The sequence below is a fragment of the Martes martes genome (assembly GCF_963455335.1).
Source record: "Martes martes genome assembly, chromosome: 3".
In the NCBI taxonomy this organism is placed as follows: domain Eukaryota; kingdom Metazoa; phylum Chordata; class Mammalia; order Carnivora; family Mustelidae; genus Martes; species Martes martes.
In genome coordinates, this window is record NC_137890.1 from 156,587,750 (window position 1) to 156,613,632 (window position 25,883).

The window sequence follows — 25,883 nt, forward strand, 5'->3', positions numbered from 1 at the left end:
CTGCTCTACCCCCACCTAGGGAAGGGGAGGAAGAAGAGGCCTCTGCCTTTCTCATTCCTCACAGAAGGGTCCCAGCCTGAGCCAGCCCCCCTTCCCCCCACAAATTGTCCTGCTCTGACCCCCAGCCGATATCCACTCTCAGACCTCCTCAGCAGCTCCATGGTGTTTAGCTGCAGAGGACCCACGGTTGAAGAGCGGGGCTTCCCCCTTCCTTTCCTAATCTCAGGAAAGCCCGGCTCTTCCTGCCCCAGCCTTGTAGCACCAGCTGGACTCAAGCCCCAGGGTCAGAAGTTGGCCTCCCCAGGAAGGGCTTGTCCTCTGTCAGACATCCCTGTCCACATGACTAGCACCCCCACCTCCGCCCATGCTCCCCCCACCCCCCACCAGACGCTGCCTAGGAGCTGGGCCAGCAGGGCAGGGCAGGCCTGTTCTAGATGAAGCGCTTGTCCTGCTCATGGTAGGAGAAGGGGTCCCCGGGGAAGGGCTGAGGTGGAGGCTGGTTGTAGGCGCCTTGCAGGAAGATCCAGGCTGTGCCCACCACCATGATGGGCGTCACCACAAACAGGCAGAGTCTGTCCACTGTGCGGGCCACTCGGTTCCAGCAGTCCTTCTCCTGGGGGCAGGGGGGCAGAGACAGGGTGGTGAGGAAGGCTCTCAAACCATGGGCCTATACCCCAAGCCCGGGCCCAGTGACAGAGGCATGGCCTCAGTGTATCTGTGGGGGTTGCCCCCGGCTAGCAGTGGATGGGGCAATCTGGTGTGTTCCCTCTGTCCAGGAGACCAAGAATGGGGCCACAGCCCTCCTCCTCACCCCACTGCAGAGCTCCAGGGGCTGAAGAAGAGCTGGGGTGCCAGGAGTCTCTCTCAAGGGGCTGAGGAAGGTTGCATCGTCCCCTCTCCTCCCTCTTCACCCTCCCAGCCTCTCAACACTGTGCTGGCCCCTATGTGAACTGGAAAACAGGGCCCCTTTCTCAAGAGAGAAGTTTAAAAATCATGTAATATTGAACGACCACCTAAGGCTGCCTTTTAAACGGCCACTTATGTCTAGAACATCAGACCTGGAGTTGAGCAGGGACAGAAAATGAAGGGTCTGGCAACAAAGAAGGAACCCTAGGGGTGCCTGGGTGGCTCAGTGGGTTAAGCCTCTGCCTTCAGCTCAGGTCATGATCCCAGGGTCCTGGGATCGAGCCCCGCATCGGGCTTTCTGCTCAGCAGGGTGCCTGCTTCCCGATCTCTCTTTGCCTGCCTCTCTGCCTACTTGTGATCTCTGTCAAATAAACAAATAAAATCTTAAAAAAAAAAAAAAGAAGAAGAAGAAGAAGAAGAAGGAACTCTAAGGGAGCTACTTGCCTGTGGCTATGCCTGGGTGCACACTATGTGCAGTGAGCTGCCAGAGGGTTCTAGACAGGGGCTCGGCCTCCCAGCGGGGCCCGGGGTCTGCACCCACTGTGAACTCCTTCCTCTCAGTGGGTACGTGTCTCTGAGGGGAAGCGAGGCCCCCTGAAGACAGGATACACTAGGCATCGGCCCTCTGTGGCTACTCACCTCATTGTAATTGTTCTGGTCCCTCATGTGGCTGACGATGAAGTTGGCCCCATCCACGGCTGGCTTCAGCTCACTCAAGAGCTCCTGCTGGGCCTGCTCAGAGCCTGCAGGGGGCCGGCCTGTGGGAGACCAGGCCAGAGAGGGGCATGAGGCCTGCCTCCAGCCCACCTCCCGCAGATGGGCCTCACCCCCAAGCCCCCTGGCTGGGACCCACGTGCGGTGGTGAGGCGCCGGGCAAGCCCGTGGCGCTCTGACTGCTTCTCAAACATGAGGTCACTTCGGGACTTGAGCAGGAAGTACTCCTCAGCCTTGGAAATGTAGCCCAGGGAGCTGCTCCTCCGGACCAAAGCCCCCGGGCCAGGTCCATCGTCTGCCGGGCGGGACATGTGTAGGAGTTCCGGCAGGGTCTCCAGGAAGAGCTGCAGCAGGTCGGGGCGGGGGCGGTGGGGACGGGGGACACAGGAAGGCTATTTTACTGACATGTGCCACCTTGGCACATCAAAATGTCTGTGAGTCCATTCCCAACTGCCACAAAGTACTGCTGAGTTGCATGCTGTCCCGGAGTCCCCCTATCCCCTAGTGACGGACCCTTAGCTTGCTTCCAACTGTCCCTCATTGCCCACAGCACAAAGCAGAGCTCATTTGTTCAAAATGAATTATATACGCAAAACAAAAAAGAACAAGGCCCCCAATGCTCTGCACTCTACTCCAGACACTGAAGACCAAACAAGCCCTCAACCTTCCCAGAACAGCGAGCAGCGGCTGAGAGGCAAGGACACCCCTTCCTGGGCATGCCATCCCCGCATTCCTCGCCTTCTTTTCCATCAAGGGTAGAGGGAACATACAGCAGAATGGGCAGCCCTGAAGTGTAGAGCTTGATGAATTTTTATAGATGCTGTCAACTATGTAAACACCCCCCAGAGGAGATCTCCAATGGGGTCCCAAAGGGTCCCTAGTGCCTCCGCCGGTCGCTTCCCCCCACCCCCTAGGGAACCCCCTTCCCAATTTCTATCACTAAAGGCTGGTTTTGCCTGTCCTTGAAGTTCATAGAGAGGAGACTGTGCAGCTTGTGCTCCTCTGGGTTGGGATCCTTCCGAGTAGCAGCCGGCCGGGAGAGTTGACCATGTGGTGTGGGTAGCAGCACGTGGCACTTCGGCCACGCAGGGCCGGTGTACCCGTGCAATCATGCCGGGGGTCTTTCCCTGCTCTCCTGTAAAGGGACAGCTGGACGGTCTCCAGCTTTTGGCTGAGAGCCCTCACCTTCTTGACCCCCTCAGACAGCACGTGCGTGCTGGGGGTGCGAAAGTGGATGTTGAGCACAATGACGCAGATCACGACGACCATGGTCACCAGCACCATGCCGAAGAGCAGGAATCTGTAGGGACACACTCACTGTGGAGCCCTGGTGGGGCAGGGCATGGCAGGGCGTGGTGGGCGGGGCTGGCTGGGGGTGTGTGGCATGGCACAGACATCACTCACTTGCCAATGAGGGGGATGGCGATGGACGTGGCTGGCAGCCGCTTGGAGATGAGCAGAAGGAAGACAGACTGAGCCAGGAGCACTGAGATGGCCATCGACGTCTTCTCGCCACCTGGGGGAGCCTGGGACTTAGCAGCTGTTCCCTCTGGTCTTGGGCCCAGTGGGTCCCACCATGGCCCCTGCACCACTGTTCACAAAGCCACCATACCCTGATTAACATTGTGGGGGTACCGAGCTAGAGCACATGGGTTCAAATCCCAGCTCTGGCACTTCCTTGCTAAGTGACCTTAGACAAGTAGCCTAACCTCTCTGTGCCTCAGTTTTCACAACTGTGGAGTATTGTGAGGACCAAGTGAGAGAGTGAGTGTTAAACATTCATCATGCTGCCCGGGGCTCAGTGATCCCCAGGTCTCATTGTTAGCCAGCTTGCTGCCACTCGGCCCTCCAAAAATCACAGGTCTGGTGTGTCCCCCTGTACAGAAAGCTCCAGGGCATCCTCAGAGCCCCCATATTTCCCCAACTCCTAGTCCTCCACTCAGAGACCCCCAGCCCAGCACCACTCAGCTCCTCCCATTGGAGACCCTGAGCACTCTGAGGTGGCTACTGCAGTCACAGGCCCACAGCCCTGCCCCAGGGCCCCTTCTCTACCTGGAAGCTGCATCCCATCCCATCTCCAGCTCCAGCACCACCTCTTCCAGGAAAGCTTCCCCCATTATTCTACCCTGGAGGCCATGCTCTCAGACCTGCAGAGTCCAATCTCGGCCCGCAACAGAGGCTGGATCACACTTGTCCCTGGGACTCACTGTGCCTTACTTCTAGTAAATACTCTGAAACTATTGCGAAACCAAGTGAGCACAGATTACACCTGCCCTTCTAGAACCAAAAGAACATCAGCTGCATGCCCCCACGCCTGGCTTCCCAGAGATCCCTTCAGCCACCCACTGGTTCCAAGTGGACGGTCTTCTGCGTGCCAGGCCCGTGGTCATACATGGTGACCAGGACAGACCTGATATCTGCTCTGACAGAGGGACAGTCTTGTGGTTCTCTCTAGGGAACTTCCTTGGGAAGTCCCACTGTGAGAAGTAGAAGCAAGGTGCAAGAGAGATGGACTCCCCAGGGGCCCTGTCCATTTGGGGATGTTGGACAGCGTCACAAAACCCTCCCTTTGCTTGGCCACATGCCCCTCTTGCTTGGACCCTGGGCAGGAAGCCCCGGAAGTGGTGACCCCCTTGTGTCTCCCAGGAGGAAGGGAGGGGAGGGTTGGGAGGCCGAGGCTCAGGGAGTGGGAAAGGCGCCCCAGGCGGCTGGGGGCTGGGCTGGGCTCTGAGGCTCACTGTCGGCCGGCAGGTAGAAGACCAGGTTGATCATGAAGGAGATGAGCACGCAGGGCACCAGGATGTTGATGACGTAGAAGAGGGGCTTGCGGCGGATGATGAGGTAGAAGGAGACGTCCTGGCGGCCGGGACTGTCCAGTGGGACACTGAGGTCTACGTTGATCCTGGCTGGCCGGTGCACTATCTCCCACTCCCCATTCTCTGAGGGCAACAGAAGGACACCTTGGTGTCAAGTTGGGCAAGGGGGCCGGGGGTGGGCTCAGGGCAGGACTGGGGGCTGGGGAGAGGGGGCATGCGGAGGACGGCTGGGGTTCTGTTTGCAGGTTTCCCTCCCTGGAGGGTTGGGATGGAGGTTTTAATCTGCAAGGGAGAAATTCTCCTCCGGGAGTGTTTCCCCCCCCCGCTTCTTGGAAGATATAGAAGCTAAGGCCATAATATGGCTCAAATAAATCTTAGAGATAATGATGCAGCAAGAGTAAGACCAATCCCTCCCCCTCCACTCCTTGGGGATGGAGGAGCCTTGGGACTAGTGTGACGTTGGTCTCCTGTGATGGACAGCGGCATGGGGTGGGGGGCCCCTAGAAGATCTGAGCCCGCTCATAGATGGGGGTGGGGGGTGTTGGTAGGGGGCAGCACACACAACTGTAGAGTGCCCGCTAAAGCCACAACCATACCCCTGGGCTGACTGGGAACGGAAGACTAACGACCCCTTTTATCTGTCAGCCACATCCATCCCCAGGGACCCTGTCCAGATCCAGGAGGGTCTTCTGGCCTGGGCAGCAGAAGGAGTGTGGCCCTGGAACCTGTCGGTCTCTGCCTGTGGGACACAGTCCCTCCAGTTGGACTTCTTTTCCTTTCAATGTGCTAGATTTGTGTCAGTAAGTATGTCTGTGTATGTTTCTCTGTGGGTCAGTGTGTGTCTGTCCATCGGTGTCTCTCTGTCAGTCTGTGTGCCTGTAGGTCCATGTTCCACGTGTGTGCGTGTGTGTGTGTGTGCAGGTGCATCTCTGGGGGGGGCGGTGGTGTCAGGGTGACCGTATCTGTGGGTGTGTGTCTGAGGGGCCCACCCACGCCACCCACCCAGAGCCGCTACTCCCAGCACCTGTGAAGCCCTCGGGGTCAATGATGATCCACTCCACAGGGTAGAAGCGGCCCTCTTCCTCCTCTTGCTTCAGACTCAGAGTGACCTCCTTGGCTGTGTACTTGAGGGAACTGGGGAGGGCAGTGAGTAGAGGGGGGTCCTCAGCCATTGGGCGCGGCCACTGATGGCCGGGGGTGGGGGAAGGCTAGTAGTGGAGGAGGTTCATGGTCAGAAGGGCCGTCAGGGGTGTGAGGGAGCTCTAATCAGGACAGAGAGGGGGCCTCTGCCCGAGAGTGCTTCATGGACCTGTCTCAGTCCCTGGCCGGGGTGAAGGGTGGCTGGGGAAGTGGGTGCACCTGAACTTGAGGGAGCAGTTCTGCCAGTCAAAGGGGAAGTAGGTGACGGAGATGGGGCAGGAAGAGCGGAAGATGGCAGGTGGCAGCCAGTACACATAGCCCGAGGGGTAGATGAGCACGTTGCAGGAGTAGGAAATCTGGAAGGAGCCGTCGTTGCTGAGGGACAAGGACAAGGGTTCACCATCAATGCCAGCCAGCTTGGAACTGGCAGGGTTTGGGGGGGCAGAGCGGGGAGGGGATGCCAGGGAGGGCTGCAGCTCAACTTGTTCTCCAGCACAATCTCTGGGAGCCACAGCATGTCAGGGGGCAGGCGCAGGACACTGATATTCCCAAATTCTTCAGCATCCCACTGCAGCCGGCTGTCTGTCCAGCCCTGGAAGCCCAAAAGAGGTGTCAGTGGTAGGTTCTGCTGTTGCCCAGTCTCCCCTTTCCCCCCTCAACTCTCCTCACTTCCCTGAGGGAAGACTGGGCAGGGTCTGGGAGCTGTGATAAGGTTTGGGGGAGGTGGTACAGAGTTAGGACTGAGATCTGTCATGTACAGCTGTGTAGAATGTACACTGCACAATCAAGGGAGCATATTTCCATTGTGGGCATAGAAGATGTACATCTGTATTATGAACTTCTGACAGGTGGCAGAAGAGTGTCTTCTAATAAAATCAGGATATTGTGACAATTTCCCCATAGATGAAGGATCCCAGTCTACCAGAAGTCTCTATCTGAGATAGCTAGTGACTGTTCAAGGTGGTGGGAAGGGCAGCTGGGCTTCTGGATAGAAGTTAGCTCCTCCCGGAGGACAGGAGGATCCCCTCCTGGAGATCCCCAAGCAAAAGGGAGCAAGGGAAGTCTGGGCCCTGCACCCTCACCCCCACACCCCAGCACTGAGCAGGGTATTCTTACATGCTCAATCCACACGTTAGTGGTGAGGGTCTCCTCCACTTCTTTCTGTAATCACACACGAGACGGCTGTCCCCCAGGGCCCGCATGGTTCTTCCATCTACGTACATTCACCAAGCACCTACTACTCCCAGCCGCCACCCAGGGGAAACCATGGCAATTGGCCTAATCAGACTCCTGCCACAAGCATTCACAGTCAGGAGGGGGTGGGCAGACCCAGGAGCAGGGACAGCGTGTGGCCTCTGAAGTGTCATGGGTCTGATATGGGGCACACCCCAGAGCTGAAGCTGGGGGGGAAGGGGGGTCAGACCAAAGCCTGTGGCAGCATTGAGTGTGCAGAACACTGGAGCCTGCTTCCCTGGGACAGGAGCTACCATAGTCCAGGCTGGGGCCTTGAACTTCCTCCCTGGTCATCCCAGTCCGGGAGACAGCCGGCCTCCCAAGAGCTGTCCCTGCCCTCCCGTCCCCAGCCCGGCCACAGGGGGGGTGGTGTGTCTCACCAGGGAGATGAGGTTGGAGAGTGTGAGGGCCAGCGAGACCTCTACACTCTCCCCCTGGTGTGCCGGCCGGAGCTCCTTGTTGTAGCCTTTCTCTTCAAACAGGTACCGAATTAGCCGCTCCTCCTCGTTCAGGCCCCAGCTACCTGGGGACGGGTGGGGTGCAGGGCAGGGGTGGACAGGAAGGGAGCTGCCCTGAAATCCTGCTGGGCCATGGGGCTGGGCTCGGCAGGCGGATCCCACCACTCTTGCCCCTCCAGGGAGAAATAGCAGTGGGGGTGGGAGGTTGGGCCCGATACTAAGGGAGGGAGCACCAAGTAGGTAGGGTAGGAGGGGGCCATGCAGTAGGGGCCCTGGTGTGAGTCCTGAGGGCCCTTCAGGGCGGGGTGTTGTCTGCTCTTACCACAAACAACCAGTATAGCCAGCAGCCCCAGCGTCAACCCGGGTCCCTCCATCCTGTCCTTCTGACTGGGTCTTGTGGCTGCCCCTTCAGTCTACAGGGCTGGGGAATGTGGGTGGGTAGGAGAGGGGACAGGTGCGGGGAAGGGGGATTGTGTGCAAAGGGAAGTGGCAGCCCGGAAATGCAATCTGACACGTCTGGGCATGGCTCCGGGTATAAAACCCAAGGCAGGTGCCGAGGGGGTGGGGTGGGGATGGGGACTGGCCGTCAGGCAGGAGCCCAAGGACAGGATGCTGGAACTCCCCACAACTAGCAGTAGGGGTGGGGGCTGGGTAGAGGCACTGGACACTGAGGGCAGCGCTGGCCATCCACGGGGAGGGGAGTGGTGACAGGTCAGCTGTTGTCATTTCTTGAGGAGCAGACATGTACGTGGAAACGGGGACTTAGCAGCCTCTCTCCAGTGTCTTTGTGACCTCTGCCAACTGCTACTGGAGGCTGGGCCCTGTTTGGCCCTAATGTTCACCCACCCAGTTCTCATCCCAAGAAAGCTCCAGAGTTATCGCTGTAGATCATAAATAACGTTTATTAAAGCAGCTGGGATTTTCTGATCACACATCTGGGAAGACACATGGACCCAGGCCCCCCACCCCCCACACCCAATCAACTGTAGCTGGGACATATTGTTATCACAGGAGCCCCTTGGAGGGGTAGGTCTTGACCAGGGGTTGGGGGCCCAGACATGGTTCATGGCCCCCTGGCTGGGGAAATCTGAGGACTGAATGGGGGGTGCCCCTTCGTCCCCAGCCCCTGGCTCTGCCTTGCACCCATCCGGGGTCCCTCCGCCTCAGCCAGGGTGGCCAAACGGAAGGCCTGCAGGGCCTGTACCAGCAAGCGGGGGAGGCTGCGAGCCATTGTGGCTGGCTCCAGGCCTACCAGGCCCCCGAAGACCACGTGTTGGCCCCCCAAGACTGCCCGTACCCAGGCTCGGAAGAGGCCCGTCAGCGTCTTGGAGCCCAGATCGGCAAGGACCTGAAGAAGGAGGAGGGAGCTCAGGGTCCCACAACCCAGCTCTTGGTCTGCCTCCTCCTGGCCCCCAGAAACTCTCACCCAAATCCACTCTCCCCCCATACCCTCCCAATCCTGCACTTCCTGCTCACTCGGACACCCCCACGTGCCCTTCTACTCACACCTCCCCCCCAACACCTTCACATCCACCCAGCACCCCAGCTTACACGCAGATGCCCTCCCTGCCCCTTTCTCCCAAGATACCCCCCAGCCTCCACCCCAAGTTGCTGGGGAGCAGGTCCTCCCTCCTGCTGTGGAGGGTGCAGCTTCTGTCCTCCTACTCATCAGGGATGACCCAGGTTAGCCTTCCGAGGCCACTTTGAGTGAATGTGGGAAGACTGACCACCTACCTCGTGGAAGTCCATGGCCAAGTGCTCTGTTGGGACCTGCAGGATCCAGGCATGGGTGCTTTGAAGGGTGGTCAACTTCTGTTGCAGACTTTCCAGCCCAGGGCAACCTGCAGGAAGGGGAGAGGTCCTGGGAGCAGCAGAAAACGCACCGGCAAGAAGTGGGGGTGGGGGGGATGGGGAGTGGGGGGGGTGGGATTCCCACAAGGACCTCAGTGGACCGCCTCCCAGGGGGCAGATTTTTCCTCATGCTACAGATGGGAAACTGAGGATCAGAGAGGTTAAGTGATAACAAAAGCAGATGGCCTCTGTTGAACTGAACCTCCAAAGAGTCATCCTCCCTACTGCGGGGGGGGGGGCGGGGGCTCAGGTGGGGAGAGCCAGTCTGCCGGTAGTCCCACGAATACCCTCGCCGGCCCTTGGCCTGCTACTCTCCCGGCAAAGGCCCGCAGGGGGCGTCATTACCATTCGCTTCCACGCGCGGCTCTGGCCTCCGCTTCGGGAACCGAACGCCAGCAGCCCGCGATCCTGGGGAGACACAGCGTTAGGGGATCGCCTCCTCCGTGCAGTTGGTGGCGGGGGGTGCTGGGGCTGGTGTGTGAAGTAGCGGGGTACCTGGGTGCAGCCGCTGCTCGCGGGCGTGGTGTCTGGGAGACTCCAGGAGGGACAGAGCGGGGCGAGCCAGGGTGGGGGCCAGGCGCCGCATCCCTGGGCTCGGGCCAAGCAGTTCCTGAGCGCCCCGCAGCAGGCCCAGCAGGGTGTGCGCCAGCGAGCGCAGCTCTGTGGGCGGGACAAGGGTCCGAGAGGCGGTCAGACCTGGGCCAGGCCCCCTGTCCCCCGGCCCAGCCCTGGGAACTGGACTGACCGCATCGCCTTCGGCGCTGCAGGCACTGCTGGTGGGCCAGACGCGCGCAGGCGGCCGCGGGCCCGGGGCACCGGCGGGCGTAGAAGGCGCAGGGCGGGGCGGCGTCTGCCGGCGGCTCCCCGGGCGGCTCCCAGGCCAGCAGCTCCCTGCAACTGGGCTCCCGGCTGGAGGGGGTTGCTGCGGGGGGTGGGGGTGGGGGGCAGCGGCGGCCAATTCAGCCCCGGCTTTGGACCTTAGCCCTTGCAGCTCTTCCCTGAAGGGGGAGGACAGGCTTTCCCCACGCAGTAAGGGGCTGGGGGCCGGTGGAATGTAGAGGGGCATGTCCCAAGGGCTGTGAGCAGGGCAATTCGGGGAGAGGTGAATAGGAACGGGGCACTCACCACTCATCTGCTCCTGGAGCCAGTCTTTGAACACGGCCACACGAGTGTAGACCCCAGGCTTCCCTGGCTCTCCGCATCCATCCCCCCAGGAGGTGACTCCATACAGGACCTCCCTGGGGTGGGGCCCAGGCTCAGAACAGGTCAGGGGGCCTCCAGAGTCACCCTGCGGGACCCAAGCCAAAAGAGAGAGTACTACATCGACCTGCCCCTCTCCTATGCCAGCCTAACACTTGGCAGGGTGGGGCAGCTCTGAGTTCTCCTGGGGGTTCTACCCTTGTACCCCCTTTTAGTGGTGGGGACATGAAAGCTCAGACAAGTTGAATGACAGCCGACTGCGGGAGGAAAGAAGCTGTCCTGTCCTTGGGGAGCAGCCTGCTCAGCACCCTAACATCAATCAGGGCTCCTACCTGGCAGGAGTCCACGCCCCCGGCCAGGTAGCCAGCACATAGCATGCTGCTGGGGTGCAGCTCAGGCCCCAGGGCCCTTTTGCAGGTGTCAGTGCTGAGCAGGGGCACTCTTGCCTCTCTCACCGCCTCCGCCTCAGGCCCATCTACAGGGAATCGGTGGAGGGAGCTCAGGCCTGGAGGGTAGGGGCCTTGCTAGCAGGTCCCTCCTCCCATTACCCTCCTTGATTCCTCCCCCTTTGCAAGATCAGACAGCATTTTGCAAAGGTGATGGGGGGGGGGGGTCAGATTCCCTACACCCGACCTTCCCCAACTCCATCACCCTAACCCCCATTCTTCCCACGCACACTGGAAGCAGCCCCATACCTTCGAAGAGGGCCCCCCAGCCCGCGATGGCGCAAGCGGTGCCGGCTGGGGGTTCCCGGGGCCCCTGGGGCAGGCACACAGGGCGCCACGCCCCGGCCGGGCTCACCGGCGTCCACAGCTGCACCAGGGCCAGGTCATTGTGGAAGGTCCGCGGGTCAAACTGCGGAGGGAGTGGCCGCGCAATAGTGATGAAGCGTGGGGTGGGGGTGCTGTTCCCCACTTTGAGAGCCTGGGATCTGTCCTCTCACCTTGGGGTGCGGCAAGATGCGGTTCACCTGCACCTCCTCTGCTTGCTCCCCCTGGGGCCCCTCGGCTAGCGTCACTGTCCACAGAAGCTCGTTCTGGGCACTGCGGGACAAGCGGCGAGTCCCCTGAGACCCTGCCCTCCGCCCACGGGCACCACTCAGCAGGCCCGCACGCCGGGCTCTCCCTGTCTCCGCTCCTTCTAGCCGGGCAGGGAAGGTGGGCGGGGGAGAGGCGGGGCCCCCCAGTAGGTCCAGGAGCCTAGCCCAACCGGGCGTTCCCAGATAATCCGCGCCCAGGGTGGGCGGCGAGGGCGCCTTGAGGCCGGGAGCAGGGCAAGGCGGTGATCGCCGCCAGGGGGCAGCAGAGACCGGCCCTCGCGTGTGTCGCCCGCCAGACGACCCCGAAAGAGTCACACCGTGCACTGCGGTTGTGGGCTGGTCAAGGGCCTGGGGTCCAACGTACCCCGCGAAGCAGTGCGCCGCGGTAAGCACCCAGGACGCCGCCACCAGCACGCCGCCACACAGAGGCTGCCCTCCGAGCTGCAGCCTCACCAGCCAGGGCCAGGCTCCGGGTGGGGCAGCGCTGCCCCCAACAATGCGGCCGTGGGCCCGTGTCACGTTGACAGCGCTTGGGCGCCTCTCACCACAAGGCCCTATAGAAAGGCGGCATGGGCGTCACAGGGGACAAGTCCTGGCCCCCTCACCCTAGAGGCCCTTCCAGGGTTCACCTCGCCCTTGGCCCTGCCCCCTGGAGCCCTTTCAGCCTTACCTGGCTCTGCTGGATCCTGGAGGAGCCGGGCCGGAGGCCTGGGACGCCCAGCGCCTGCTGAGACACAGACCTCTGAGCCTCATAGCAAGCCTCCCACCCCTCCTGCACCCCAGGCCGAGCCTGGGCCCTCTCTCTGCCCTACCTCTCCCCTCTGTTAGTCCACCCCCCAGCACTCAGGGTCGATTTCACCATGAACTTCTCACTGTTCACCCAATGAGCCCAGACTCTTCCTGTCCTCCTGCCTTTGAACGGACTGTGTCCCAGGCCTGGCGTGCCCTTTCCACTTGGCGAGACCTTCATCAGCATTGTCTCGGTGGCAGCCCCACCTAGTCTCTGTCCCCAAGAGGGAGTCAAGTGTGAAGGGAAGGGATGGGATGGACAGGAGGTCAGGCCCAGGGTAGTCAGGGCAAGCTCACCCGGGCACGGGATGGTATGGTTGGCACAGCCGCCGCACTCATGCAGTCTGTGTCGAATCTCCATCACCACTCGATTAACTGTCCACTGGGCGCTCCTCTGGGCGGCCTGCAGTGCTCTTGTGCCGTGGGCTGACAGAGCTGCTGGGACACGGGGCACAATTCACACGCGGCTGGGGAAGAACCTCAGGCTCCAGCCCTGAGCCTGCCTGGGGAGACGGGGACAGCGGGTGGGGCTCCGGGAGCACCGAGGCAGAATGGGGAGGAGAGAGAGTCCCAGGGCCCCAGGGCCCCAGGGCCCAGCGCTCAGAGCAGATGGCCCCAGATTCTCAATCCAAGGGTTCTCTGATTCAACTGAGCTGGGCTGGAATCTTTGAAAGGGACTTTCCTTAAAAACCTTGAAGGAAAAACAGCACCCCAGAGGTAAAGACATCACAAAATCCGGGCTTCTTGACAAAGTATCAGGGTCAAGCAGCCCACCTGTGGGCCCAGAGAGCCAAGGAGATGCCCCCTGGGACCCTTCCTCCTGCTAAGCCCAGAAACTTCCCCGAAGCTCCCCCCTCTGGTGGTTCTAGCCAGGTCCCCTTCCCTCTGCACCCTTGTTCTCCCCCTTCCTCGCCCACCTGTGCCTCAGTTCCTGGTCCCTTCTCTCTGTGGGGTGGGCGGAAGGGGCCAAAGGTCCAGATGAGTGGGGGTGGCAAGGTCACGCTCCCCTGGCCTGGACCCACTTCCTCTGTGTTCCGCCCACCTCGGCCGCACCCTCAGTCTAACCCGGGCTCACCTTGCAGGATGCTGGGGGGCAGGCGCATGTAGAGTGGGTGCCCACAGACAGCCCATGGGTCTGGGAGGGGCAGCAGCAGCAGCAGCACGAGCAGCAGCATGGTGACCGGGAGCCGGGCCAAGCGATCCTGCCCTCTTTCCCCCTCGGGGTCCGCCCTCCAGGTGTTTATCCTTCCTTGTCTGCCTCCCACTGCCTTTCGGCCCCTGGTGTTGGATTCTTGTCCCCCAAGTCACCTGACTGTCCTTGGACATCAAAATCACCCACTTCCCTCCGGCAGCCCCTCACCTGGCCCTTAACTCCCGGGAGCCCACAGGGGACTGGGGCTTGGGGGGCTATATAGAGGACAGACTGGGGGGGTACTTGGGAGGGGGGGCCAGGGTCGGGGGAGGGATCGGGGTAGTGGGCTCGACCCTCACCTTTGAAGTTTCACAGTCCCGGCTCTGAGGCCCCCCTTCTGTCAAAGGAGCCCTTGTTCCTGCGGCTCCATCAAAGGGGGCTGGACAGGCCAGAAGAGCTGACGGTTGGGCTGGGGGCCAGCCGGAGGGGGGCCGGTGGATAGGGGCCGGCTCTGTCTCCAGGGCTCAGATGGGGGTGGGTTCCCATCTGCCTCTACTCCCTGAGGAGTTTATGGCCACGCTGGGGGCATACCCTCCTGGAGGGAGGAGGGCAGGGGGTGTCCAAGGGTCCTCGGCAGCCCCACCCCCTGAAGAGGTGCCCGAGCTCCCAGCCCCTCTGCCCCTAATTGCTTGGCAGCGTCTCTCCCCCATGTAGCCATTTCTAAAGATGATCAAAGAGCCCTAATTAGCGCCCTAATTGCCGCACTGGGGGTAGTGGGGTGGGAAGAGGCAAAGGCAGGCCCCGAGAGGAAGGCAGACATGAAAGGCCCCACCAGTGGCCCAGTTTGGGTCGGCCAGGCCCCAGCAGCTTCTGACGCTCTCCCAGACCCCTTGCCCCTACGCAGTACTCGCTCGGCCTGTCCAGCATTGTTCTCAGTTGCTATGACCCTGATCTGGCAGGAGGGAATCTTTTGGAGTCTCACGGGAAGGGCCACAAATGAGCCGCTCTCCTGGGACCAAGCTCCCACCTGGGGCAGAGAGGAGGTGCTCTTCTGCCCCACAGAATGTCCTGGGGCCAAAAAAAAAAAAAGAGAATCTTGGCACCCCAATTCATCCTGGTGACTCAGGGTGGCTCTGACAAGCCTGGTGCCTTCCCAGAGCACATTCTGTCATGACATCGGCCCCGTAGCATATTGTCCTTTCTTCTCCAGTCCTTTCTCCTTCTTCGCAGGTGGACGAGCCTCTGAGGAGGTGACCCTGTCCCCCTTCGTAAGACAGAGCCCCAGGCCTGCAGAGAGAGCCTTGAGCCAGGGGCCTTAGGGGTGATGGGTAAGTGGTGGGGAGCGGGAGGTGGGGAGCAGCCAAATCCAGCAGCATCTCCAGCCTCTTCCTTCTGTGCCACTGAGCAAGAGAGTGTACCCGACCTCTTATTCCTCCCTGAAATGCTCTTCCCCCTCTTCATCTTCTCTTCATCATTCTGGTTCTCTGGCCACTGGCCACCGAGAGATTTCTGGAACTCCTGGAATTCCACTGGAGGTCGCCCCCCACCCAGTGGTGTGCTGGTGTCAGATCATCCTGGCTCCTGAGAGCTGAAGATTGGCATCTCTCCCCAAGTCTGTCCTGGGTGACGTCACATTGGTAGTTTGACAGCAGCTACAATGGGAGTATTTATGCCCTGGAAATCAACACGTGCTATAAATCGGAGGCCCCCTGTCTTCCGCCCCCTGAGACCCAACATCCCCCCAGCACACTACTGTATATGCCCCCTTTCCTCTCCCTGGTTACCACTGCCCCTCATGAAGATAAGACCTCTGGTTCCAGAATGCCATGGAATGCCATGGAATAGTGTCTGAGTGTGGGTTATTGTGACTGTTGTGAAGCCGGAAATTACTTGTGTTCGTCAGAACATCTATCCCTCTAGATAGGATGTATATCTAGATAGGGTATAGCTTCTTGGCAGAGAGGGTGTTCACGTCCCACGGCCTGTACTTGAAGCATAAACAGAGGTTTGAGAAAGTGTCCCAAGGAAATTGTGTTTCCAAGAAAGAGCCAGCAAGGTAGGGGACCCAGAAAGCAGAGAAGGGGGGTGGAAAGCCTCCCAGGCCAACGCTGCAGGCCGTCCTTGGAGCTGGCATCTACGCCGAAGGGATTAAGGCTTGGAGGGAGCCCCTCAAGACGGAGGCCCTCTGTGGCCCTCTCCCCCACGCTGACCCTGGACACCTCCATCCCTCTGCTGCTTGGATCCTGCCAGAGCCAGGCAGGTCAGGCCAGAGCCTCTGAGCTACATTCCCTCTGCCTTCTGCCTGCACGGGTCCCTCCAGGGCGTGCGGTGGGAGGAGGAAAAAGACCCAGAGCTGCTGGTCTGTCTACTGCCCCAGCTCACCTCAGGGTGAGAACCCCACCCCCGCCAAGGAAAATCAGGGGCCTTACAGCGGATGGCGAGCCACTCAAGCCCACCCCACCCCCTGCCAACTCCCGTGCCCAGGGCCAGCCGGGGCCCCCACCCCAAGTCTGGTCAGCTTCATCCACTTCCTCAGGTCACCCCTTGAGAACCGGGTGTAAATCCATGTTTCGTGCAACCCTTTTGTATACTGTTGGTGATCGCTACTCGTGCTCCACGTTGGCCCCTTCCACTGGGTCAGCCGCCCTCCCAGCTGCTCCTCTTCCTCTCTGCCACATCCCCTCTAGCATCTTCTTCAGACGAGTCACTTCTCTGTGGTGAGCTGTCTGGTGGGGTCTTGTGGGTTCCAAGGGACTCAGGCCACTACAGGCTGGTTGAGGGGCAGTGCCCACGAACCTTCTTCCCATGGCGGGGCTCACTGCTGGGCCCACGTCCTCCCCACAGGCCCTCCCTCCCATGGAGAAGAGAAAAGGCTGGACTGGGAGGGGGGGCCTGGGCAGTTTGGAGGCGGCACAGAGTTACTGGGGAAGGCATCTTGCCTCACTTCTGTGGCAGGGCTGGAAGGAGAGGCAGGGTCCCCGGAGGGAGGGAGGAATCTCTTGCCCAGGAATCAAGGGACCCGGTAGGGGGAGATGGCTGGCATTTCTGTGTCCCATTGGGGACAGAGGTCTTGCTGACCTGCTGGGGACACCCAAAGGGATGCCAGGGTAGGGGCTGCTGAACGAGGAGAGGCTGGGACCCCCACTCTGAGGCTCCTGGTCCCTCGGGATTTGCTGAGGGTGATGTCACGAGTGCCCGCAGGCCGGAGAGTGGGCTCTGAGTGTGGATGAGTCTGGGGCTTAGGATTTGGGGGGCTGTTGCAGCATTCAGGGCCAAGTGGGGTGCAGCGGGATGCTGTCACACAGCTCTAACACGCATGCCAGGGGGGCGGGACTGGCGACGGAATTTGCAGGGGTCCCAGAGCCAAATGAAAACGCGGGGCACTGTGTTCAACAATTATTAAGAGTTTCAAGACCCTGGCAGCAGCACCTCAAGCCAAGTATGGGGCCTTGCTGAGTATGGGCCCTGGTGCCCAGAGGGGTTCCCCAAGTGATGGATCCATTGTTGGCAAAGTCAGACCCCTGGTACTCTTCATCGAAAAGATGTTGTTGTTTTGGGGCTCCCTGGCCCGGGCGCATGGGGAGCAGGCTACCCTTTCTCTCTCCCTACCCAACAGTGGAGAACTGAGGGTGAGGGGAGCCCTCCGCCCACCCTCCACCCCCGCAGAGCTTCTGAAGCTCCCTGTGAGCGCAGGGAAGTGAGAAGAGTTTTGCATCAGGGGAGAAACTGGGAAGAGAGAGTTTCACTGGACACCGCCCAGGAAGAGAAGATGCAAATCTGGCAGGTGGAGAAGGCTCTGAATCTGGCCAGATTTGGGGGCAGGGAGCTGCCTCTTGCGGAGGGAAAGCAGCCTGGAGAAATGAAATAATTTCAAATCTATTTCCCTATGAATCGCGATTCCCCAATAATCTGGTTAGAGACTGTGGCCGTTGTGAGCTTGGTTACTTGTCGTCTGGCTGCTACCGGGGAGCAGGGCTTTGTGTCTCGTCCCTGTGGTGTCCCCAGCGCCTAGAACAGAGCCTGACAAACCATATTTGCTCAGCAACTGAAGAAATAAATGGTCAGTACCGCCCCCTCTTCCGGTTCCTGAGCTGGTACCAGCACTTCTCAGGGTTGGTGATCTTGGGACCCAGCAGAGCTGGGGTCTCCTCTCTTCTGCTCTTCCCGTGTCCTTTCCTCCTTGCTGTCCTGTTTTTGGGGGTGGCAAGGGCAGGATGACTATCCAGGGGGCAGTTAGTGGTGTCCGCAGCCCCTGGTTCCTCTGCCCTGCCCCCCATGCTCACAGCTGCCCCATCTGGTCCCCTCCCGCAGGTGCCGGCAAAACCCCAGCCCCAGCCTCCCACTTCAAGGAGAGGGACGGGAAAGAACCTGGGGCTCTTTTGTTGATATCTCTGGAAAACTCCAGCAGGTTCATGTCAGCCCTGCAGCCTCCCCCCTGGCACAGAGCCACCTTCTGTGTTCTGAGGAGGATGATGGGGTGGGGGGTGGGGAGTGGATCCTGGGTCTCTGGAAATAAGAAGGAGAGCCCTGGGCATTTGCTGCCCTAGGTCTGTACCCTTGTTCTCTGGGGGAGGACCTTCCATGTCCGCCTCCTTTAGGACCCTCCTGCCGTGAAGTGCTCATCCCTCCCTCCATCCTAGACCACACTGACCTCCTGAGCCCGGCCAGGGGAGTGGGCAGAAGGGCAATGGGAAGGACACTCAGCCAACAGCTGGGCAGGCCACCTTTGGGGACAGTGTCTTTGGACAGGCTAGTGGGACCCACAGCTATGCCAGCTCCGGGGACCAGAAGTGGCCTGCAAGGGACAAAAGTGGCCACAAGCCAGATTCCCAGGCACTGAGGAGTGAGGGGAGGCCGCAGTGTGGGTCTTCTCGGGATGAGAGGCCGTTGAGGCTATGATTCAGAGCTCAGAACTGGGGTTCTGATTGCCTGTCTGGTGACCTGGGGTGAGTCATTTCATGTTGTGGGTTGAATTGTGCCCCCCCAGTAGATATTGATGTCCTAATCCCCACTACCTCAGAATGGGATCTTATTCGGAAAAAGAGTTGTTGCATTTGTGACTCAAGGTGAGGTCACATGGGATTCCATCATACCCCCCAGGAGAGAAGAGACACCCAGGGACAGTGCGGTGTGACAGTGGGAGCACAGACTGGGATCACACAGCTTTGAGCTAGGGACTGCTGGCGATACCAGAAGTAAGGGAAAGCCATGGAACAATCCTCCCACAGACTTGGAGAGAGCGTGACCCTGCCAATACCTTGATGTTGGACGTCTAGCTTCCAGAACTGTGAGAGAACACATTTCTGTTGTTTTAAGCCTGTCTGTGGTCATCTGTGACGGCAGCCTTAGGAAACAAATACATTTTGTCCTCTCTCCACCTCAGGCTCTCAGTCTGTGAAATGGAATGGCAATAGCCACCCAGCAGGGAGAATTAAAGAACACCCGTCAGGTCTGGCTGGGGTTGTCACCACTGTTCTCCATCAGCTTGCTCTTGGTGACCGTGCGACCGTGCGGGAAGGGATAAGATGTGATTTCTTCATGGATACGGGGATGGCCGCGAGGGCCTGATCCCGGGGACAGCAAGGGAGATGTGGGAGCCCAGAGAACAAGAGAGAATGGGATCCAGGGCAGCAGTGGGGGGGGGGGCGGTGCTCTCCAAGCTGTGTGTGGTCTGACGCTCAGAGGGTGTCTGAGTAGGGAGGGGGCTCCTTCCTCTTGGATGGCTGGATCCTTCAGCTTGTCAGCTTTGCTGGCTGCTGTGACCTTCCTCTCCCAATGGGCTGATCTTGACTTTAAGAGGGAGAGGCGGGGTGCTGCCTGGGCTGGAGACCGCTGAGGCCAGGGGCTGCTCCCAGCTCCTTGCAGGCTTGAATGGGTCTCTGAGGATGGTGGGAGTTCTGGAACCTGCAGGTAGGGCTCTAGGAGGTTGGCGAGACCCTTGGCCTCCTGGCTCACTTTTCACCCAGTATTCTGGGCAGGAGCCACAGAGCATGGTGACATCCAGCCCCCACCCCGCAACTTTCAGAGCATAGCCTCTTAAGATTTTTTAAAAAATTTTATTCATGAGAGACAGAGAGAGAAAGAGAGGCAGAGGGAGAAGCAGGCTCCCCCATGGAGCAGGGAGCCCGATGTGGGACTCGATCCCTGGGATCATGACTGGAGCCAAAGGCAGATGCTCAACGGTCTGAGCCATGCAGGCCCCCTAGAGCAGAGCCTCTTGTACACATCCCAGTGTTCCCAGGCTCCACCCCTTCACACCACACTTGCCTGTCAGCCTCTTCTGAAGTGCTTGGGAGGGGAAGGGGGTCATCCCCACCACCCTCCCTTCACCCAGGCCAGTCCTACCTTTCTCCATTGGGACTGCCCCCCTACCCCTGCTGGGATCCTTTCCTGGGGGGGCGGGGGTTGGGCTCTGCTTTTCTGTTTTAATCAGTGACCTCCAACTTCTTTTCATTTAGTGAGAAAAGTTGGAAAGGTCAAAGGAATTTTGCCAAAATCTCCAGGAAAACAGAAACAAACAAAATACTAAAGCACACCTGAGTTCGTGGAGGGGGCAGGTTTGTTCAGTTACCCACGCGGGGGTGGGGGTGCCGCTGGAGGTGGCTAGGGGATGGATGGCTCGCTCCCCAGGATGAACTTGCCTTCTCTCCATCGGAAGGGCTAGGAACATTCAGAAAAGACCTGTAATGGCTTTATTTAAAAATGGCAGTATTAGGGCACCCGGGTGCCTCAGCTGGTTAAGCCTCTGCCTTTGGCTCAGGTCATGATCTCAGGGTCCTGGGATCAGGTTCCCTGCTCAACGGAGAGTCTGCTTCTCCTTTTACCTCTCCATCCCCCTGCTTCTGCTCCCTCTGTCTCAAATAAATAAAAAAAATCTTTAAAAAATGATAAAAATATCGATATTTACAATGTACCAGAAATTATGTCTTTTTTTTTTTTTAACCATTTAAACATGATGGGAAACCCTAGGGAAGGAGGGTGTCGTGGCAAAATTCTTTTAAGTTGAAAAGATGCAAAATTTTGCAAAGCACTGCTCAACTTCTTGATGGAAAGAATGCAGACCCTTTCTCGAAGTTCTGCCTGTTCCTTCCCTCCCTTTCTGGGTCTATTGCCTTTCCCAGGCGTCTCTCTCCTAGGCTTCCCTGCCCTTTTCTCCGTCATGCTGTCATTTGTGTGTGTTTGAAACTCACTCATTTAATGCCCTCGGTTTCAAATGTTATATTCACCTTTCTCCTCCTCCTACATGATAGATCCTCCCTGATCAATAATTTTTATTCTTATTGCTTCCAAATCTTTTTGTTACCATGAGATGATCATTTTAGAGAACACTGTCTCTCTGATGAAGAGACATTTACTGGAGTCATGTCGTTCCCTTCAGTGTTCCTTCTGTTTATTTTCTTTTGTTTAGATAAACCAAAATTAGATTTAATAAATTGTATTTAAAATATTCAATCAGATCCCTGTATAGCAATCCTTCTATCAATTTATCTCTTTAAACGTCTTATCCTCATCAACACAAAAAGAGATTTCTGGAAATGGTGGTTATTCATTAATTACAGCTATTTCTGATAGAGAGATTTATTCTTATTTTGTGGTGCTTTTTACTTTTTTCTTTGTGCTTCCCTGCCTCGCCTGAATTCTTTAAAACCAGCAGGTAGCCTTTATACAAATGCAAAACATGAAAGGTATAAAAGAAAAGTAGGGACACCAGGAGGAAACTTATCAATGATACAAAGTTCGTGACTGCAGTACTTCACCCAATAAGTTTTTTTTTTTAAATTTTTATTAATTTGACAGAGAGAGATAGAGACAGCAAAAGCAGGAACACAAGCAGGGGGAATGGGAGAGGGAGAAGCAGGCTTCCCGCTGAGCAGGGAGCCCAATGTGGGACTCGATCCCAGGGTCCTGGGATCATGACCTGAGGCCAAGGGCAGAGGCTTAACCGACTGAACCACTCAGGCTCACCCAGTAAATAGTAAAGTCAAAAGTTGGTTGTCCATAAGCAACTTCATACGATTCAAGGTATCACAATGACTTTTACCATGCTTGAGGCAAGTGTTATCACACCCATTTTACAAGGAAGGTCGCTGAGGCTCAGAGAAGCTGAATGGCATGCCCAAGACCCCATCACTAGAAACTCAAGGAGCAGAGATGAAAAACAGTCCTGCGGGCTGTGGAGGGCCACGCCCTTGAGCGCCACCCAGCCTTGCCTCCTCAGTCCACAGGTGCCTCCTGAATATACTGGCCTGCGGGGGTTTGCCCAGGGTTCAACACAAAGGTGGAAGGCTCTTCTTTTTTTTTTTTTTTTTTTTTTTTTAAGATTTTATTTATTTATTTGACAGAGATCACAAGCAGGCAGAGAGGCAGGCAGAGAGAGGGGAAGGGAAGCAGGCCCCCTGCTGAGCAGAGAGCCCGATGTGGGGCTCGATCCTAGGACCCTGGGATCATGACCTGAGCCGAAGGCAGAGGCTTTAACCCACTGAGCCACTCAGGTGCCCCTGGAAGGCTCTTCTTGAAAGGGTGGAAGGTTTGCCTCCCCCTACGGGGGACACCTGGCTGTACTGTGCCAGGGAGGGGCAGAAGCAGCTGGGATGACACCTGGGGCTGGGGCATTGTGCGGGGTGGGAGGTGGGGGGGTGGGGAGGTGGGGGAGGTCTGCGAATGGCTGACAAAGCAACAGGCAGAGACCAGGGCCCAGGAGCACCTAGAGTGAGGGGGGAGAGGAGAAGTGAAGGCCACGGATGCCTGCCACAGAAGGCCTTCCAGCACCCATCTTGCATTCCCAGGGCCCCTGAGGTCTGGAAGGCCCTATCAGGGGGGCCTCAGCCACTCTCTCCTTTTCAAGTGGGGTAGAAGGGGAGGGCGCATACACCGAGCTCGGGGTCAAGTACACTCTACAAGGCCTAAGTACACTCTAGCGGGGCATGTCCCGCTCTTCCTCCCCACCTTGGCCCCCTGCATGGAGCCCCAGGCCCCATCAACCCGGGTCCAGCAGAGGCTGTCAGCCAGGGACCCGAGGCTGGGGGTGGGGTGGGGGAGGGAGTGGGTGGGGGGAGGAGCCAGTAAATCTCCTGAAGCAATTATGGAGGTAAGGCATAAACAGGGCGCTTTGCCTGCGGCAGCCGCCCCCTCTTTCATGGGCGGGCGCGCGCGCGCGCACACACACACACGCTAAAGCGCGGCCCATTTGCAGGGTAATGGCTTTGCGACAGCAGGAATTATCTGCGGCATTAGAGGCAGCCAGGCCGGGTGGGGTGGGGTGGGGTGGGGTGGGCCAGGCAGCAGGCTGGGCCTGAGGGATACCAAAGGGAGGAAGCAGGTGCCCAGGGGCTCCCGAGGACAAGGACGCCACAGCGGTGGGAGGCAGGCATGAGGACTGCAAAGGGCTTGGTGAAGGCCAGTGCCAGGTGGACAGCCCCACCTCTGCTGCCCACAGCCCTTTCCTTTCTGCTTCCAGGGCCTCTAAGTGGACAGACCAGGAGGAGCTCTAACTCACCATCTGAAATCATGACCAGCCTCAGGGTGACTCAGCCTCCTGCTGGCAACCTACAGAAAGAGGCCAAGAGTGATGAGAGGGAACCCCAGGAAGGAGGACACGTGTCATGGGTGTGGCGACAGGGGTGGCAGGCGTGGTGTCAGCTGGTGGTTTCCCTCCGTGACTGTCATGGGAATTGGGGCCAGGTTGCTCAGCAGTGTCAGGGAGGAAAGGGCTCAGGAGGGAGGGACCCCTCCCTTCCCCAGAGCAGGATCCTGAAAAGAGCTACTTCCTGGGTTCTCAGAAAAGGTCTCTGAATGCCTGTTTCAGGAAGAGGATGTTGGGGACTGATCTCTTGTCCCCCTTTAGTCAGCTGGCCTTCGTAGGGGCAGCAAAGGCACGGTAAAGAAAGTGGAGCAAGCTGAATCTTCCAAGCGGCTCAGGACGCTAAGGTCATGGTGATGCGGGTGGTGGGGGCTGGTCTTTTGGGTCCCTCAGCCTGGCCTGTGGTCTGACTCGGGGGTGTCGGTGACTTGTGCCTGCCAGCCTGACTGTAAAGCCAGGGCTCCCTGACTCCAGTGGGACTTGGGGGCAGCAGAGCGTCCTGCCCACCTGCGGGCACACCCAGATTGCATTTGCTGAAATAAATTGCTGGAGAAAATAAATCCTGTGTACATGATTAATGGGAGGCAGGGAGGCAGGCAGCCGCAGCAAAGAGCCGCTGGGGAACAGAGTGACAGTCGGGCACAAAGCCAGCACTGCCGTGGGGCCTCAGGGCTGGGGCTCTGGTGGCTGCAGACACGGCGGGGGGGGGTTCACTGCAGACACGGCATTGCCCCCGTACAGGGGGTCTGAGGCTACAGGAGGACGAGGCCCCCAAGGACTTGGGCCATGCCTCAGCATGGCTCTCCGTCATTGCAGGTGGTGTGGAGGGGGCTGACCCCGAGCTCGGAGCTACCCTGACCTCAGTCTGACTGCTCCTGGCCATTGGGGGTCCCCCATGGGCCCCTGCAGACCAGAGGAAGGAAAAAGCAAGGTGAGGGTCTCCAGAGGAGGGACAAGGGCTGAGGAGACGGGACTTCCCTACCGGTCAGCTGGGAGTTCTTGAGCAAATCGCTTCTTGTCAGGGCCTTGGTCTCCTGGTCTAGTCAATGGAGCTAGTCCCTGTGACTTTCTCAAAAGCGGCTGAGAAACACTGCTGGGGCCACCCAGGCGGCAGGGTGTGGGGGGCTTCCAAGGGGCTTTCCCAGTCAAAAAAGGGGTATGCAGCATCTCCCACGTTGTGCTGGGGACTGGGGTACAGTCTCTGCCTACAGGGAGCTTGAAACTCATCATCATCATAATGACATAATAGGGAAATGGTTTCAAATGCAGCACAAGCTGCTGTAAAAGGGGAAGGCCTGAGTGCTGCAGGGGGAATAGGGTTGTGCTCTGGAGGTCAAGGTAGGCTTCCTAGGGCACTGAACACAAGAGAATTTGCTGCACAAATGCAAAAGTTTGACAGTACACTCTGTCGTTGAGGCTGCTGGGAAACAGTCTTGTCACTGCCCGGGGAGGGACAGATGGTACAAGCCCCAGGGAGGGCAGCAGGAAGTGTCTGCAAAGCCCTACCTGATTTACAAACGTTCTTGCTCCTTAACTAGCTCTCTGACAAATAAACAAATAAATCTTAAAAAAAAAAAAAAAAGTAACAGCCCAGGTACTCATCAAAAAAGGACAGCGTAGGCCCCATACAGTGGAATATTATGCAGCTATAAAAAGGGACAAGGACTCTACTGTTACGGAATGTCAAGATAGATTTATTGAAAATGGAACAGAGTGTGCGCAGTACGCTTCCTTCTGTATAGGAAAGGAGGAAAAATAAGAATATAGGTTTTTACTTTCCTCGGAAGACTACACAAACAATTATAAAGACAGCCACAGGGGTTAGGCGGGAGGAAACCAGGTGCATGGGGACAGCGTGACAGGGAGACTTTCTACTTTGTATCGCTCCGATGTTTGAAGCCAATGGATGTATTACCTACTGTATTTTAAAAATAATTTTAAAATAATTTTTAAAATAATATTTTAGGGACTTTTCTCTTCCTGGAGGGCCGGGGTTGCGGGGTGGGGGGATGGGGGGTGGTTGGGGTTGGGGTTGGCAGTACCTCAAGACGCCGGAGGAGGGAGCTGGTTAGTTTTCCAGGCCCGCCCTCAAGCAGCCAGCGATCAAGTGCACGAACGCCGGCCTCTTCCGGACAGACGAGGTTCGGGACCCGTTAGTTCATAGAAGCAGGCTTCAGGAGATCTGAGGCTCAGCACGTGTGGCCCCACAGGCCGGGACTCTCGGCCGGGTGCTCGCAGGAAGGCCCCGGACTCTGCGGGGGGCGGGGATGGCGGAGCGGAGGAGTGACGGGGCAGGAGACCGAGGACCGAGCGGGGCAGCACCGGGAAGTGTCTGGTGGGACACCCGCGCCCCCTACCCCTGCGATGGAGAGAGACAGGTTCTGGAGAGAGACGGCGTACGGCTTTGCGAAGACCCGCGGGCTCCGGAGCGGCCCGGCCAGCTCTAGGCGGAGCGCCCCCCAACCCCGCCCCAGCCCCGCCCCAACCCCGCCCCAGCCCCGCAGGAAGCCCCTCCTCCCGACGGGATCGGGCGGGGCGCCCCGGGCTCAGGAAGGCCGAGCAGGTGCGGGCGCCTCCTGGTGGCACTCCGTGAGAGACGCAGGCCTCGAAGGACAGAGAAACCCAGCGCGACCAGGTTGTGGCACCCCAGGGAGGCGTGGGGGGCTAAGTAAAACCAAGGGGTCGCACAGCTCGGACAAAGGGTTCGAACCCCGGCTTCAGGGGGATCTTGGGGCAATCGAAAGAAGATCTCCGTGACTGCGGGTGTCCCCAGACCCCCAGCCGATGGGCCGATGGGCTGTGGGAGCTGGGTTCTAAAGCACCGCCCCGGGGAGCGACACCTCCTCCCCATCCCCCACCCCACACCCTGCCCTCTCTCAGACCTACCCATCAGAAGGGCACAGCTGCTCTGCCTGGCGTTCTGGGGCGCAGGGAGGCGAACTTCCTGCCCTTCCCGCCCTTCCCAGGATCTTTCTGCCTTGCCACCCCTTTTTCCCAAGGTAGCACCTCTCTGTTTCCTGAATCA

The 25,883-nt window shown here is 58.7% G+C and overlaps 2 protein-coding genes and 1 long non-coding RNA gene across 5 annotated transcripts; all 3 read right to left on the reverse strand.

Annotated features, from left to right (window-relative positions):
• Window positions 1–430: 430 nt before the first annotated feature.
• On the reverse strand, window positions 431–7,641 carry CHRND (cholinergic receptor nicotinic delta subunit; the record flags this gene model as incomplete). Of its 3 annotated transcripts, XM_080799492.1 has the most annotated exons (12): window positions 431–613; window positions 1,546–1,664; window positions 1,760–1,964; window positions 2,806–2,920; window positions 3,025–3,136; window positions 4,359–4,559; window positions 5,461–5,570; window positions 5,796–5,951; window positions 6,059–6,168; window positions 6,693–6,737; window positions 7,190–7,332; window positions 7,590–7,641. In XM_080799492.1, the coding sequence occupies 12 exons, from the start codon at window positions 7,639–7,641 to the stop codon at window positions 431–433; spliced, it is 1,551 nt and encodes a 516-aa protein (XP_080655618.1). The 3 variants fall into 3 exon arrangements, with proteins under 3 accessions (XP_080655618.1, XP_080655619.1, XP_080655620.1); XM_080799493.1 differs by lacking the exon at window positions 6,693–6,737; XM_080799494.1 differs by lacking the exons at window positions 4,359–4,559; window positions 5,461–5,570; window positions 6,693–6,737; window positions 7,190–7,332; window positions 7,590–7,641 and having other exon boundaries at window positions 6,059–6,140.
• Window positions 7,642–8,330: 689 nt separating this feature from the next.
• PRSS56 (serine protease 56) lies at window positions 8,331–13,321 on the reverse strand (the record flags this gene model as incomplete). The annotated part of the gene is given in 13 exon segments (XM_080798785.1): window positions 8,331–8,615; window positions 9,002–9,108; window positions 9,464–9,526; window positions 9,614–9,794; window positions 9,796–10,040; window positions 10,244–10,406; window positions 10,651–10,793; window positions 11,014–11,173; window positions 11,262–11,361; window positions 11,722–11,911; window positions 12,028–12,084; window positions 12,444–12,581; window positions 13,222–13,321. Coding segments are annotated over 13 exon segments (1,932 nt in total).
• Window positions 13,322–21,615: 8,294 nt separating this feature from the next.
• Window positions 21,616–25,325, reverse strand: LOC308340071. Its single transcript, XR_013966579.1, has 3 exons — window positions 24,901–25,325; window positions 22,775–22,824; window positions 21,616–21,982 (listed from the first exon to the last, which is right to left on the reverse strand). It is a non-coding gene; the product is annotated as an uncharacterized lncRNA (long non-coding RNA).
• Window positions 25,326–25,883: the final 558 nt, after the last annotated feature.